This window comes from Ascaphus truei, chromosome 3 (assembly GCF_040206685.1).
Source record: "Ascaphus truei isolate aAscTru1 chromosome 3, aAscTru1.hap1, whole genome shotgun sequence".
NCBI lineage: Eukaryota > Metazoa > Chordata > Amphibia > Anura > Ascaphidae > Ascaphus > Ascaphus truei.
This window is the reverse complement of record NC_134485.1, coordinates 107338213-107354998: the sequence shown is the minus strand read 5'-3', so window position 1 is coordinate 107354998 and position 16786 is coordinate 107338213. Positions and strand designations below refer to the sequence as shown.

Sequence of the window (16786 nt, the reverse complement as noted above, 5' to 3'; positions counted from 1 at the left end):
TGTGTGTCTGAGAGAGTGAGAGAGTGTGTGTGTGTCTGAGAGAGTGTGTGTCTGAGAGAGTGTGTGTCAGAGAGAGTGAGAGTGTGTGTCAGAGAGTGAGAGAGTGTGTGTGTCAGAGAGTGTGTGTGTCAGAGTGAGAGAGTGTGTGTCAGAGAGAGTGAGAGTGTGTGTCAGAGAGAGAGAGTGTGTCTGAGAGAGTGAGTGTCTGAGAGAGTGAGAGAGTGTGTGTCTGAGAGAGTGAGAGAGTGCGTGTCAAAGAGTGAGAGTGCGTGTCAAAGAGTGAGAGAGTGCGTGTCAGAGAGAGTGTGTCTGAGAGAGTGTGTGCCTGAGAGAGACACCAACTGCGCACTGCAACTGTTAGGTATGTATATACAACTTTGTTTTTACTTTGGGCGCCGCGGGAAAATCCTGATCGCCTTGGGGAGCCTTGAACCGAAAAAGTTTGGGAACCACTGGGTTAAGCCCTTTCTTACGATTGAACTGCAGTACGTGGCCCTCCCTGCAGGAGGCTTGCAGGGCATCTGTCTATGAACCCATCGACACTGGTCATTAGTCTGCACACTGTCTCCCCGCTTACCTATGAGAGGGATGACCAGGATGTATATCTGGTAGGACAGCAGTAGCTCCAGGCCAGGAAGGTGGTTGATGAACCCGTTGGTGTCCGGCACAAGGAACAGGGGCCGGATTTCCAGTTCCAGCACTCGCGTCTTGCCGTCCAAGACAGCCTGAGACAAGGGTGGAGAGCATTACCATCCTTTCCAGCCTCAATCCATTCCAAAATCACATTGGTCTAAGTCTCCGCATTTACTTATACAGGACTGCTATTGACTTTAATGTAGCAATACAGCTACAAACAGAGTGGTGCACAGCTAGAGTGAAAACAAAAGTATGTGGCAGGGTCTTGGATTGTAAGTGGGAATTGAAGTTTAATAAAAGGTAAAGAGATTACATTTTATCTAGTAAATTAACATAAAATTGCCCCTTGGGCTTAACACCGTGACAGAATTAATCACCTTCTCTGCTACTAAACGGTGCCAAAAATTGTTCAACACAACATGGTGAAAAATGGTCTGCGATCGCAGGACATTGCAGCATATTTTTGACCCAATTTTGCAGCGGACATCTGTGTTTGGCTGCGGGTTGCACAGCAACCTTCAAGTGACTCCCACAATATCTAAAATTAGGGGGACGAGTGTATTCCATTTAAACCCTTTACGGTGAGAAGCAGAGCGCTGTGCCTTGGGGCGGCTCTGTAAAGGCTGTGACTGTCTGCACGTCTCCCCTGCAGGATGCACAGACCCACAGCGAGGTCACATCATCCCGAGCCAAGAACGGGGAGCCGGGGATAGAGAGGAGGAGCAGAGAGAACAGAGCGCAGGCAGCGGGTGGTAAAAAGGAAGCACAGCAGTGGAAGGGTAGCGAGGCAGTCGGAAAGTCTATGGCATTTCTGCTTCAGCAGGGTATTGTGTTATAAATAGCCCAGGACATCCTACTTCACAGGTTCATAAGGGTACAGTATCCTGTGCGGCCGTCTCCCTATGCCCTGTTAAAGGACAGCTGTGCATTAGTGCCTCTTATAAACACATACCGGAGGATTGCACTAAAGAAGACAGCCCTTAAGTATTGTAAACAATTTGTAAACAGTTTCATGTGGCCTTGGGAACGTCATCACTGTCTTTGTGCCATCAAGAGGCAGAATCATGGTGTACCGCATTACTGGGCCCGCCACCTGGAGTGGAGGATATTAGCCGGGGAAGATCCACTGCACCAAGTCATTACCTGACCATCTCCCAGAAAAGGAGCATTACCCAGACCAGGGGCAGTTCTTAAGGGTGTTGGTGGGGGAGGTACTATGATTGTTGAGTCTGATCCCATTCCCTCCCAGTACAGTTTGGTATATGAGAGGTGATTGTTCGGACTGGCAGTGGGCAGGAAGCCAATGGCTAGAGGGTACACATGTGCACTGCATCCCAGAAGGGCTTTCACCGGAGCTGTATTACAAGCCGCTCGGCACAAACTGCAGGGTTCATGCAGATGGTGAGACAGATGTGTTTGGCAGAGAGTCAAGGCTACAAAATGAAGAATTATGGAAGTGAAGGGCCCTCGGCACCGGGAGTGGTGGGGGCAGGTTGATGGAGAACAAACAATATCTTTTTACTTAGAATCTCATCTGGACCGCAAGGTAAGAGGGAAGAGGACACCACGTGGCCATCTTTCTGATGCTCAACAAAGCTTTAAAAATACCTCTGCAATAAAAGAGGCGTCAAAGTTCCTCACACACAGGCTAAACCCTTTTCTCAGAGTACTTGTAACACCGTATCAATCAGCAAAATAGCCAATAAGAGCGTCTTGTTTCTGTCCCAAGATAATCTCTTATTCTTAAATTAGAGGCACTGTTACTCGCCGACCAACGCAAAAAGTGCAGAATGGTTTTGACAAAGGTCCAAGGTTGGACCGACATGTCGATCCTGTTCTAATAAACACTTCATTGCTTATTAAGAGCACTGGAGTACCTGATACTACTTCTCCGTGCCAGAATAGTTTGCTCCAGTCCTGGTTTTAAACTTACCAGTGCTGGATTTGTATCCAGAAAGGCAGGATTATAAATCCAACAATATTTATGGGTGAGAGTTTGAAGGGGCAGTTTCACAAAGCGAGCAAAAAAATAAATAAAAAATAAGATGTTTAACAGCGTGTAAATGTAATGATGTAATCATCCTTAGAGTCAGTTTCTACTTTTTTTTTGTTTCCGGCAAAAAAATCATCTTTATTTTCTTTGGGTCGGAGTATTTCTAAGCCTATTTTTATGTATTGTTTTCCTTTATATCTCTGGAAACAATTAGTTTAAATCCGAAGAGAAAACCTCTTGACCAACAAATTAATATAAGTAAGATAAGATAAAGAAAGATAAAAAATAAGATAAATAAAAATAAAACAAAACCCTAATCTGTATATGTAATTATCTCCTGATAGCTAGTATGTTTAGGTTAGTGGTATTGAACGGTTGTGATAATGTATTCCTTGAAGTCTGAAGAGCTCAGTTGCAAGTTCCTCACAGGAATCCTATAATTGACCAACGCAAAAAGGTGCAACTGACCTTCTAAATGAAAGAGAAGGCATCTCAATGACCTCTTTGCTGTTACCGACAGGCCAGACTCTAAAACCCAGTCACAGAGTAATCTCAGAACAAAAATCACCTGGGAGGTGCTCGGTCTATGTCTTGTCTTCCATTACCACAGGTTGCAGTGTAAGACTTTACCTGAATCTTCTCCTGGCGACGTTTCTGCTCCTCGACCTTCTTCGATAGAACTTGTTTCTTGGCACGGAGCTCCCGGATATCGTGCTCTGTCCCGCTGCCTTCAGCGTCTGAATCTTCTAACCACTCTTCAATCACGACTTCATTATTCTTATTTATATATATAAAAAAAAAATATGTACAAAATAGAGTTATTTTTATAAGCAGACAAGAGATCTACTGTGTGCATCACCTGCAAGAGATTTACAGGTCAATTTTACCGGAAAGATTTACTTTCTGTAACAACTGCCATATTTCCACTGTTCCAAGCTACTTGCAAAGCAAGGACGCCAATAAGTTCACTCGGCATAAAGACAAAACTATTCCCCTGCTGCACCCAACCCCAAACGTGTTCCTCACCCACTGCACATAACCAACCCCTATTACTGAAACTGTGATCAACACAGTGTTCAGATATCGACAGACACAAAATACAACCTATTCCCACTAGAGACATAGCTACCAATGTTGACCCACCCTACAAATACAAAGCTACTCACACAGCACTGTATTCATTGTATGATCCCGCTGCTCTCTTAGGCTTGTTATATAGTAGGCGCTGGTGCGCACGCAGGCGCATGCCCGGCGTTGCGCATGCATGTGGTGTGCGCGTTTAGTTAGGGTGCAAGCTGTGAAGCGCGCGGTTAGGGGGCGTAACTGACAGCGTTAGGCTGCACTGTGATTGGTTCGCGGCATGGCAATTTTGGCCAATCATGGCAATGACAATTTTATTGTAATTTCCCTCGTCTGCCGCGCCACTGTTCACGGCCGTGCGTGCGCGCGTCCCAAGTATAGAAACGTCTGGCTAACACAGCCAATTATAATTGACGCACGCATGGTAGTGCACGTGCACGTACTATATTACACGCCTAACATGGCACAGGCAGATTTGGTTGACAGATGAAGGAACCCTCTCCCCCCCCCCCCCCCGCTCCATAAAACAGAATCTGCAAAAGCCAGAGTGAAGTCTGAAAACCTATTCCCGTGGCCATTACCTGCCAGGACTTGCACATGTGCATATATCACAACTGATCCTTCATAGAAATTCTAGCAAAGGGACTCAAATATTTGTACGTCATAATAAATATTTATACTTCCAGCCTAAATAGTAAGTGCATGTATTATCTTCCTAATTGCAGAGTGGACCTACATGCAATGCTCACCGTTGAAGTTTTACACAGATGATGTAATTGCGAGGAAATGTCCACTTCATTAGGAACGTATAGATACAATCTACAGATACACTGTGATAGTAAAGTATGTTCTCTCTGGATGCTTCTATCAAGCAAATCATGAACCAAAAATGATAATGGTGACATTATTTTGATCTCCTTTGTCTGTCAAGCACGTAACAGGCACTTTTTGACTGAGTCTGAAAGGTCGAGGCAGGTGCCACAAAGGAAGTGGATAAACCACCACCCTAACAAAAGTACAACAGGGAGCTGCAACACAACACTAGTTTTTTTGTAGGGAAAAGGGTGCCAGAACCATAAGCACAGATAATGTATATCTAAACTGCAAATCAACATTGCTCCATTAAAGCTGCAGACCTAGCAATATCCTACATGTGTTTTTTTAAATAAATCAGTTCTGTACTATGATAAAATACTTGTAGCATTTTTTTAAACAACTCTGAATTATATTTTTTATGTATTATAATGTAACAAGCTTTTTTTTGTTTCTATAGCAACCATTTACAAATTCACAGATACTGAGTCAATACTCCTCTGCAGCCATTTAGTGAACCCCCGAGCTGAATCTTCGCCGATTGATCAGCAATTTAGCTAATTACTTATCATTGTGTGGATTGTATTGATGCACATATTAAAGGGAAAAATGAATAAAATGGCAGCTTGGACTGCTGCTTTAAAGACAGGTCGTAGAAAAATCTTTTATTCACTCCCAGTTAACATTTCAGCCCCATCATTTCACAATCACTATACGGAGTTTCTTGTTGATCCCAAGAAAACTATTTCAACACTCAAGGAAAAAAAAAAGTTGCTGGACCTATATCACCCTAAATTTTAAAACAAAAATATGCCTGTCTAGAGACAGGTAAAGTATTCCTTATTTTCTTCGGCTATGGCTCGGATTGGTTTGCAAATGTGGTATATAGAGAACTAAACCAGGCATAAGACCGTATATCAGCCAATTGTGATACAGGACTGTATCAGTAGACCTTATTTATCTAAACTTGTGAAACCATAGTGAAGTACAACCATGGAGGTGTTTCATCACCGACGGCTGCGGATACAAAGGTCTCTAAAATGCTCCATGGGCTGTCCATCAACTATTGCCCTCCCCAAGTTTATCCTGGGAAGGAGGAAGGCAGACGGCTCACACAGTGTCCATTCTCACTTCCTTGTCTCAGGGCAGCCCATCTCCAGCAGAGGTTGGAAAGAGGTATGTTTCAGCTCAAGTGCGGTAGGAGTCCGTTCAGATCAGGAGTGGAATGTGGCTCCTGGTTAAGCAGTAAGAGGTCAAGTGCTAGTCAAAAGGGTACTTAGATTGGATGTTCAGCTTTTGTAAGATGCTGGGTGCCCGGGCCCCGCCTGCTAACCAAAGGGGAACTGCTCAGTTGCCAAATGACTAAAGGCATTAACGACTATGTGTGAGAGTGAAAGGGGGAGGGGCCGCCCCGCAGTGTCAGCACAAGGTCACAAGTTCAATGTGTCTGCTAATAAGCTCTGATCTAAACGTGAGAAAATTAGTTCCCACACATAAAGTGCTAATTGTATTAGTACTGTACGGATGGGATCATAGCTGAGAAATATATGCAATAACCGATTTGAAAAGAAACCAGAAATTCTGCAAATTCTAATAAAATCAACACAGCCAGCAGTGAACGGGTTAATTATTGAATCCTCTAGCGTTGGAGGAGCCAAAAATACATTGGAAGCATCTCCATCACTGAATGAGTCAAACTGCCGGGCACATGCCACGTTGCTGGGAAGGCTTGAGAACGTTATAGTACTCATGGGTTCTAGCACAAGAGACAACACAGGAATGACTAGGAGGTTTCAAAAGCAGGGCTGAGACATATACACAGCAGCATGAACATGATGTAATGTGATGTCCAGATAGAACATGTACAAGCTGATGTATTGTGGCTGCTCCTGAGTATACACATACATCGGTAGACAGGGACAAGCACAAGGGAGGTGGGGGGGGAAAAGCACCACTTGTAAACTCCCTAATCAGATCAGGATGTGAGGGACAGATTGGGTTCAGTGGAGGGGGATGGGGGGGGGGGGGGTAGTAGTGGGTTGGGTGCTGTCAGCTCTTCCTGTACGTGTCAAAGAGGCAGCATTTCACCCTGTGAGCTGCACCAAGATCTACGCCCACAAACTTTATCCCCATTCTGAACTCTACACCCCTCCTCTTTCTTCCCTCGTTCCCCGAAGTCTCAGCTGCAATACTTTGGTTTTTACTGTAATGAAAATAGCAGCAGATGATGGATGGGGTAGAGACAGGGACGTTGAAGGAAACAAAAGTCATCATGGAGACTCCAGAAAGAATAGGCACTCTGCATAGTGTGAGATGGTCCACCCAGAGCAGTGTTTTTCAACCGGGGTTCCTAGGCACCATTCGGTTCCTCAGGCATTCTCCCCAATTTACAGACCATTTGAAAATTGTACCAAGTATTGTATTGTATTGTATGTCTTTATTTATATAGCGCCATTAATATACATAGCGCTTCACAGTAGTAATACATATGGTAATCAAATAAATAACAGATAATATAAATAACAGATCATGGGAATAAGTGCTTTAGACATAAAAGTAACATTAAGGAAGAGGAGTCCCTGCCCCGAGGAGCTTACAGTCTAATTGGTAGGTAGGGAGAACGTACAGAGACAGTAGGAGGGAGTTCTGGTAAGTGTGTCTGCAGGGGGCCAATCTTTATGTATCCTGTGTTCAGAATATCCACAGTGCTATTCATATGCTTCTTTAAGCAAGTGTGTCTTAAGGTGGATCTTAAAGGTGGATAGAGAGGGTGCTAGTCGGGTACTGAGGGGAAGGGCATTCCAGAGGTGTGGGGCAGTCAGTGAAAAAGGTTTAAGGCGGGAGAGGGCTTTAGATACAAAGGGGGTAGAAAGAAGACATCCTTGAGAAGAACGCAAGAGTCTGGATGGTGCATAACAAGAAATTAGGGCTGAGATGTAAGGAGGGGCAGAAGAGTGTAAAGCTTTAAAAGTGAGGAGAAGAATGGAGTGTGAGATGCGGGATTTGATTGGAAGCCAGGAGAGGGATTTCAGGAGGGGAGATGCTGAGACAGATCTAGGAAAGAGTAGAGTGATTCTGGCAGCAGCGTTTAGGATAGATTGTAGGTGAGACAGGTGAGAGGCAGGAAGGCCGGACAGCAGGAGGTTACAGTAATCAAGACGGGAGAGAATGAGGGCCTGAGTCAGCGTTTTAGCAGTCGAGCAACAGAGGAAAGGGCGTATCTTTGTTATATTGCGGAGGAAAAAGCGACAAGTTTTAGAAATGTTTTGAATGTGAGGGGCGAATGTGAGAGAGGAGTCGAGTGTGACTCCTAGGCAGCGTGCTTGGGCTACTGGGTAAATGATCGTAGTTCCAACAGCAATGTGGAAGGAGGTAGTAGGGCCAGGTTTGGGAGGAAGTATGAGGAGCTCTGTTTTAGCCATGTTGATTTTAAGGCGGCGGAGGGCCATCCAGGATGATATAGCAGAGAGACATTCAGAAACTTTGGTTTGTACAGCAGGTGTAAGGTCGGGTGTTGAAAAGTATATTTGTGTGTCGTCAGCATAGAGGTGATATTTAAACCCAAAAGATGTTATTAGGTCACCTAGAGAGAGTGTGTACAGAGAAAAGAGAAGAGGTCCCAGGACAGAGCCCTTTGGTACAGAATACCTTACAATACATCTGATATCAGACGTGCTATTAGAGAGGGTTGGGGTTCCTTACAATACATCAGATCTCAGACACGCTATTAGAGAGGGTTGGGGTTCCTTACAATGCATCTGATATTAGACATGCTATAAGAAAGGGTTGGGGTTCCCCAGAACAACATAAATGATAGGGTTCCTTAACAAAAAAAAAAAAAAGAGAAGGTTGAAAACCATTGATCTAGAGCAGCTGTGCGCAAACTAACCGCGCCTGCGCCCCCCCTACCTGCTCCCTCCTCGGTCGTGCCCCCCCTCGTGTCTACTGATGCTTCAAATGACGCTGCAGGGTGATTTGCCGTCACGTCTCCATGGCAACGGGCGTCATTTGACACCGCGTTGTCAGACGCGTGACCAGAGCCCGGTAATTAAGTTTACAGAGGCCTCACGCTCTCAGCGCGGGGCCTTTGTAAATGCCACACCCCCCCAGTTTGCACACCGCTGATCTAGAGGCTGAGGTGGGAAGGTTTAGGCGACTAAGGGAACAGGGCGCGATTTTGAAGCTGGAGCACCTTGGCTTAACATCCTATTGTAATATAAAAAGCCAACAATGGTTTATTTGGGTTCCTTGTATCAGTTGCCCCTGGCACAGAGGGTAAACCCCATTCTCTCCCACTTGAACCAGTACCTGATCTTCCAGTTGGTTTCCCTCTGGGCTTCCTGCTTCCTTTCCTATGGCGTCTGGGACGGGTGCCACTGACACATATTTTCCACCCTTGAATGCCAGCAGAGGCTCTTCTTGTCCGCACAATGCTTCCAGGAAATATTTCAGGACTGTGACCCGCTTACAATCCGCAGCAATAATCTAACGGGGGAGAAGGAGAGAGGAGAGATGAGAGATAATGAGCAAGAAAAACAGTGAGCAGAGACAGAAGAAAAGAACGAAGTGTTTGGTTAACCCTCTGAATCCTTCAGAATATTCACAGTTAGATGAACCCGTGTGAAGAAACAGGCCCATAATATTGTGTGTGGCCTTGTAGGGCCTACTGTTAATTAAAACAAAAAAAGTTGAAAGTAGACTCATTTAGCCGACAGAATTTTTTTTGTAAACCAGTTAACAATGTACAGTGTCTTCCTTAAACACATGTAATCCCCCATAAACCAAACATTCTACTTTTTGGTTAAAATAAGCCTACATTTAATTTTAGCAGGGACCCTGAAAAATAAATCACGTCAATCAAGTGTTTCCTCAAGCAGAAACTCCCGCCCACTACGTCAAGAGACTATAAAACAGCGGGGGGGGCACATATGCTTGTGACAATTATGGCAGATCCTACTCAACACAAACACAGGGGCAGTACCGGAACAGTGGGCAGTGACATGTTAAATGGGTTAAGTAACGGCAGTTGGCGTCTAAAAAAAACCCCAGACAAATAAATATTTTCAATTTAATGCTCCAATGTTTCTTTGGTAACCAAATTATTTAGATGCGTCTACAGTTAATTTGCCATGTTCCCGCTTTTGCTTTCTGCTTGTATATGATTACTAGTTAAATAGGGGGGGGGAGGGGGAGTGTGTGTGACAAAAGCATCTAAAGAATAAGTGCCCCCCCCCAAAAAAAACAACACAGACACACAAAGTTTTGTTACCAGGATATAAACCTGTAATGTAGCACCCCAGTCAATATAAACACAGGTCCACATATAGATACCAAGTGCACCTCAATTTTCTGATGTAACAATCTCCTACCATTCCACAATTAATCTCTACCCAACATTCAATGCTGACACTACACAAGAATCCTGTCAAAATTTCACTTTTTAGTCTGGTAATGGACAATTAAAAGATGGGCAAACTTTATCACAATTAGAGTTCGCCACAAAAATTTTTAATGTTCGCAAATTCATTAGCGTTGGAAAAGAAACATTAAGTTTTTTTTCCCTTACATTTGAATACTCGAAAATGTGAAAATTACCAAAAGTTTGCAAGGAGAACGTTCACTTGTAGATGGAAATGAGCAAGTTCGCAAGGCAAACTTTTGTTTACAGACAAAAATAAAAGAAAAAAAGATAATAAAAAAACAGCGAATCAAAATGTCAACAGATTCGCCCCTCTCTAATGACCATCCCTAACACAGCAACACAACTCGATATTACCCCACAATTCTATTACAGAATCTCCATAACTGCATATTAGCTGTTCCATAACCACTCACTATTATAGTATCTCACCACACCATAACACTGGCACCACATCTGTCATATACTCCCTGTTCCCGTAAGGACTCTACTCTTCCCCACCCCACCCCCCAAAATGTCACAACACCTTGATCCCCTGCTTATATCATTCCCGATTTATTCTACTACTTACACCGCCATCACAACACTACTGCTACACCACAATAATGATGCCCATTCTAGTAATGAGACCCAACCGCCACCCGCCGATTAACACATAAATGCTGCAACTTAGAATTCAAACACTAAACGGCTTCAAGCATGCACGACAATGTCATAATACATCCTATGACCAATTCCAATCACAACTTGACACCTACAGCAGTGGTACCCCAACTGCAGTCCTCAAGCACACCCAACAGATCAGGTTTTCAAGATATGCCTTCTTCAACAAAGGTGGGTCAGTCAGTGGCTCAAGTTATTTTGACTGAAGCACGTGTGCTGAAGCAGGGATATCCTTAAATCCTGACCGGTTGGCTGTCCTTGAGGACTCTAGTTGGGAACCACTGCCCTACAGCAGTGCTACTCCTGCACAGCATTGCCCCTGCATATCCTTGCCCGTTTGATACTTCAGTTACAAGAGAACACAAAAAGGTGGGCAGGTAGGGAGGATGAAGTTGCCAAGACCAGCTTGGCGCTGGCAGCCGCGAGCTATCAAAAAGGAAATGTGCCAGCCGCAAAGCTACGAGTTTCCTCTTAAGATCTACATTGATATGCCTTGTTGCTGTGTCAGCAATTTGACCTCTGCATGACCTCTGCTTGCAACCTAGTTCAGCTCTGAGTAGCTGGACTTTCCTTTTCAGAATTTAGACTCTCGGCTGTGTAATACAAAACACGTGTGAAGAAAACCCACAGAGTCAACCTGTTTGCTGCCACGGACAACCCGCCCTCCTCACCCCTCCCCTCCCTCCTCACCCCTCCCCTCCCTCTCCTCACCCCTCCCCTCCCTCTCCTCTAAGCATTTCTGGCAGGAAATAGGTGCCCTGCCAAATGACTGCCTGGAGTTAAACTGGAGGAGGGGGCAGTCCGCAGCAAGTCTGATTCTACACACGCACAGAGCCCCTTGCTGAAGGACACCGTGAACAGACACGCAGAGACCTAGCACGGGCAGAAACAACCACGTGTGAACAACAAGACTGTGTGAGAGCACTTGCCAGCATACAAGGGAATTGGATCGAAGTGCAAGTGCTCAACCATCAAACACCTCTTATCAGTTGTGTTTGTCTAATATCTTAGCGTTCGCTTAGTGCTGTAGTTTTCAAACTAATGCCCAAACGTCTTACCCAGGTAGAAATACAATAAATAAGACAATCTGCAATCTAGGCTGTTTGAGTCCTATTGGAAGAAAAGCTCTATTTAATGTTTTGCCAGGCAGTAATACATTGAGTTACCTCTCGTTTTCAAGTATGTCCTGGGCACAGAGTTATGATGACAAATACATGGTTACAAATACATAGTTACATTAAGCAGGGTTATACATTATATACAAGACATTGCATGCACAGTAAGAGATAATTAATAACACATTTTAATCTGGTCTGTAACTGGCACATACGCCTATAATAAATAAATAAATAAATAAATAAATAAATAAATAAATATATATATATATATATATATATATATATATATATATATATATATATATATATATAGTCAGGTATGGAGATTAGCACTCACGTTTTGATGTAGGAGGCAGATGCTTGTCCTATAGATAGTATGTAGACATATGGTGACCAGGGGATCCTGATAGCCAAAAGAAGACAGCACACTGCAATGTTGATATCAAAAAAAGTGCACTGCCCTGAGGAAGGTCCCGTTGGGAACCCCGAAACGTTGGCGGCCCTGTGTCACGTAATACACTTTTTTTGATATCAACATTGCAGTGTGCTGTCTTCTTTTGGCTATCAGGATCCCCTGGTCACCATATGTCTATATATATATATATATATATATATAGACAGAAAAAGAGAGAGAGCGCACGCCCCATAGCATAATACTGCATAAAATTTATTAAAACAAGGGAAGGGGATGGGGGGTGGGGGGGTAGGAATCGCACTCACAGGATGCAAATAGTTAAAAGGCAGTTTGTGAATATATCACCACCATCCGGTTCTGGATACTGGAACACGTCTCCGTGGACTCCCTCAGGGCTACCAGACACGATCACCAGGGACCCGATGTTTTAAGGCTCCGTTCGCTTGTCTGTATATAGTCCAAAATCCAGCTCTCACTTTCAATGGCCGCCGATAGTATTCCCGCGCTTGGTGTAGGCTGCTGCGCGTGCGCGGCGGCGGCGTGATGACGTAATCGCGCTCTCAGTACCCTAACGCGTTTCGTCACCTGACCGGTAACTTTCTCAAAGGGCTGATGTTGAATGGAATCAAGTCCTGCCCTTAGCCAGTCCGTTGCCAGGCAACCCGTAATCGGGTGATTGATAAAACCTGATTGGCATTAAATGGGGCTAATACATAAACATAGATGCTAATCACATTGAGGACTAGTTTTCTAAGGGCTGATAGGGACTAATACACTTAAGGAATGAACATAAAGTAGATACATATGTACGATTGAAACACAATAATATACAATAATATGGGAACAGGAAGGATCTCATAACATTATTTTTAACACTAACAATAAAATTCAAACATTTTGACACCATATAGAATCATCAATCATTGTCCTGCAATGTATAATTTCAAACATTATTCTCAAACTGTATTTGATGATTTCCCAATAGGAAAATCCACAGGATAAATATTTCACAAGATGTGTGCGAAATTAATTTTCACACTCTCCATAAGTGTGGATTACTATACCATACATTGCACAACATGATCAACATATAAAAGCAAAATTACATTAATTAAAATATTAAATTCAGATCTAACAGATCTTAATAATAAATGGAACAACATTACCCATAAATTCCAATTCTATATCCATATATACATGGAAAAGGATTTAAGACCCATAGTCTATATAAGGCATGAATGTATGCAGAGAAAAAAAAGGATGTATATTGAGAAGTTAGTAATTTCCTTTTGGGTTAATAGATTGTATCTGTATATCCTTTCAATATCTCTGTATATTGAAAATACATACAGATTATATATGTTCCTTGGTATTCAATTTATTACATTTTATGCCTCAAATACTATAAGATATAGAAATTGGATTAACTTATTTCCACAGAAACAAGAAAAGAGTGACCTTGATAGTCACAATCATATCCCTGTACTAATACAGTGGGTTAATAGAGAGATGAAGAGAGGAAGGGCAAGGTATTGGATTATGATGATTATATACTAAACTTATGTTATGTGTATAACAACTCCTACAATGAAGGAAATTTCTAAATAAAGGATATTAGTATATATATTGGATAGAAAAAACTAAAATGAAAATAATAAATATAAATAAAAATAAAATGAAAAATGGGGGAAAATAATGATAAATACCTCTCCAAATATTATAGGAGGTGGAGATGGGATGGGTAGGGATAAGATGGGGGGTATTTTGTGTGGGTATGGAAGATGTGAAATGGATGGGAATTAGGGACAGGAGGGAAGGCTAAGGGGAGGGGAACACTGGGATGGGAAGGGAGGGAGGGAAAGTGAACCATTGAGGAGTGTGGAAAAAAGAGGACCGCAGGCTAGAACCAATCATAGGTTCCTTTGAGGAGAGCGAGGAGAGTCCAAGAGGTCAGGAGATCAAACCAGTGTACTAGCATCCAGACACTCATTGAGTCCACCAGGGGTGAGAGTCCCCAACTGGTGGATCCAATAAGTCTCCTGTCTGCACAAGATCTTGTATCGATCGCCCCCCAGAGCACAGGGAGAGATGAATTCCAGGCCCATGATAGACATACATTTTGGGTCCTGGTTGTGTGTAATTTTATAGTGTCGGGAAATACTATTTGTGTTTAATCCCTTAATGACACTCCTTCTGTGCTCTAGGAAACGAGTGCAGAGGGATCTGGTGGTGCGCCCCACATAGCGTAAACCGCAACCACACTGGATGCAGTATACTACGAATGAACTGAGACAATTGATGTGGTTTCTGACCTGATAGATAATATCTCTGCTGGAGGAGCTGAATTCGGACCGGGCTTTCAAGTGCCTACAGGTGATACACCTGCCTCGTCCACATTTATGATTTCCTAGGGGGCCTTTTGAAGTTATTTTATCAGAGTTATTTGCTGTTTTTAATTTAGATGGAGCTATAATATTCTTCATGTTTCTGGCCTTCCTGTAGACAATTGATGCACGATCCGAAAGAATGCCTTTCAAATGTGGATCACATCTGAGAACTCCCCAGTGATTGCTCATAATTTTTTTAATTGCTTTATGAGACTGATTGTAGGTAGTAATAAACCTTACACTAGATGTAACAGTTTCGTCTCTAATCACTGGTGAGTTATAACTCAGACGAGGAGTGACCTGTCTATTTTTGGATGTTTTTAACATAGTTGATCTATCCATGGAGCTGACTTTCTTAAAGGACTCATTAATTAGTTGGTTATCATAACCCTTCTGTTTAAATTTTAAACTGAGTTCTCCTGACTGCTGAACAAAATCAATATCTCTTGAACAGTTTCTCCTGATTCGGTGAAACTGTCCTAGAGGAATATTGTGTAGCCACTGTTTGTGATGGTTGCTGGACGCATGTACATAGTTGTTGACTGAGACTTCTTTAAAATGTGTAGCTGTAATAATATCTAAATTATCATCAAATGTGAGTAATAAATCCAAAAAAACTATAGAAGTGGCATCTACATTAAATGTGAATTTTAATCCTAAAGGGTTTTCATCAAATGATTTAAGAATATCCTGTAGTTCTGCCTCCTCTCCGTCCCATATAAAAATCATATCATCTATGAAACGGCCATAGTACACGAGGCCCGCTCCAAGTTGTGGATTTTGCCACACAAATCTCTCCTCCCAGAAACCCATGAAGAGATTATGCAGTATTATGCTATGGGGCGTGCGCTCTCTCTCTTTTTCTGTCTGTAGATATCTGTGGAGTTGGTTTACCCCGTGTGAGAGCAGCCTAAAGACCCCTTTCATCAACATCAGAAACCTCACCATTATGGACTAATTATTGAAGGACTGGTTGGAGTTTTTTTATTGATTTTTCTGTCTTTCTTTTCCTTTTTTTTTAGCACGTTATATGCACTGTTATGACAATTTTTATTGGTTGTGTTTTAATAGAATGCACTAAGGTCACATTAGTTTAAGAGATATATTAACAATTTTAAACATTTTTCACTCTACACAACTTTTTATTTAATAATTATAGTTATAATTATTTACTTATATCACAGTTACATTATTTTTTGGCGCCACACTTTTTTGTTATATATATATATATATATATATATATATATATATATATGTAAATACAACTGTATGCTCATCTGCATGTCTTAGGCAGGTCTGCAACCCCGCCTTTCCCCATTATCACCCAGCATACAGCACTTACACTGCAGCAAGGGATTCTGGGAAATGACATGCAAATGAGCACTCAGTGCCACTTTTTGCTTCAAAAACCATTTTTAACATGGTTCCCTATAGGCTTAAGCTTGCTGCATGGTCACAGCTTTGAGCACAGCCAGGCCTATAGGGAACCATGTTAAAAATAGTTTTTGAAGCAAAAAGGGGCACTGTGTGCTCATTTGCATGTTATTTCCCAGAATCCCTTGCTGCAGTGGAAGTGCTGTGTGCTGGGTGATAATGGGGAAAGGCGGGGTTGCAGACCTGCCTAAGACATGCAGATGAGCATACAGTTGTATTTACATTTGCATATTTGCTTTGCTGTGGAGGGTTTTTGTCACTTTTTTTTACTCACCATAACTTAACTATATATATATATATATAGTTATGGTGGGTAAAAAAAGCGACAAAAACCCGACAAAAACCCTCCACAGTAAAGCATAAAGCAACTGTAAATATTACTGTATGTTCAGCAGTTTTGCATCTCATCCCAGCCTCTGTCTAAAAGCTGTGTTTAAAACAGCATGCATTGGCTTGAGGATTTGCTTGTGTAATACGAGCTTGAGACAAAAGGTGGCACTGAGTGCTCATTTGCATGTCATTTCCCAGAATCCCTTGCTGCAGTGGAATCGCTGTATGCTGGGCGATAATGGGGAAAGACAGGGTTGCAGACCTGTCTAAGACATGCAAATGAACATACAGTAATATATATATATATATATATATATATATATATATATTTATTATAGGCGTATGTGCCAGTTACAGACCCGATTAAAATGTGAGACAGCTTTAGTTTTGAAAGAACGTAGACTGGTGGCGGCTGTGAGAGTCTCCGGTATACTGTTCCAGTTTGGGGTGCACGGTAAGAGAAGGAGGAGCAGCCGGATACTTTGTTGAGCCTTGGGA

General features: G+C 42.6%; 1 protein-coding gene across 2 annotated transcripts in view; it reads right to left on the bottom strand.

Annotated features, from left to right (window-relative positions):
• SMG6 (SMG6 nonsense mediated mRNA decay factor) overlaps positions 1 to 16786 on the bottom strand; it is a 149685-nt gene that overhangs the window by 10172 nt on the left and 122727 nt on the right. For both annotated transcript variants that reach the window (XM_075589290.1, XM_075589289.1), the window contains exons 14-16: positions 8831 to 9007; positions 3260 to 3406; positions 578 to 725 (exon numbers count right to left, since the gene is read on the bottom strand). In XM_075589290.1, the coding sequence (XP_075445405.1) occupies positions 578 to 725; positions 3260 to 3406; positions 8831 to 9007 (472 nt within the window). The remainder of the gene's footprint in view (positions 1 to 577; positions 726 to 3259; positions 3407 to 8830; positions 9008 to 16786) is intronic.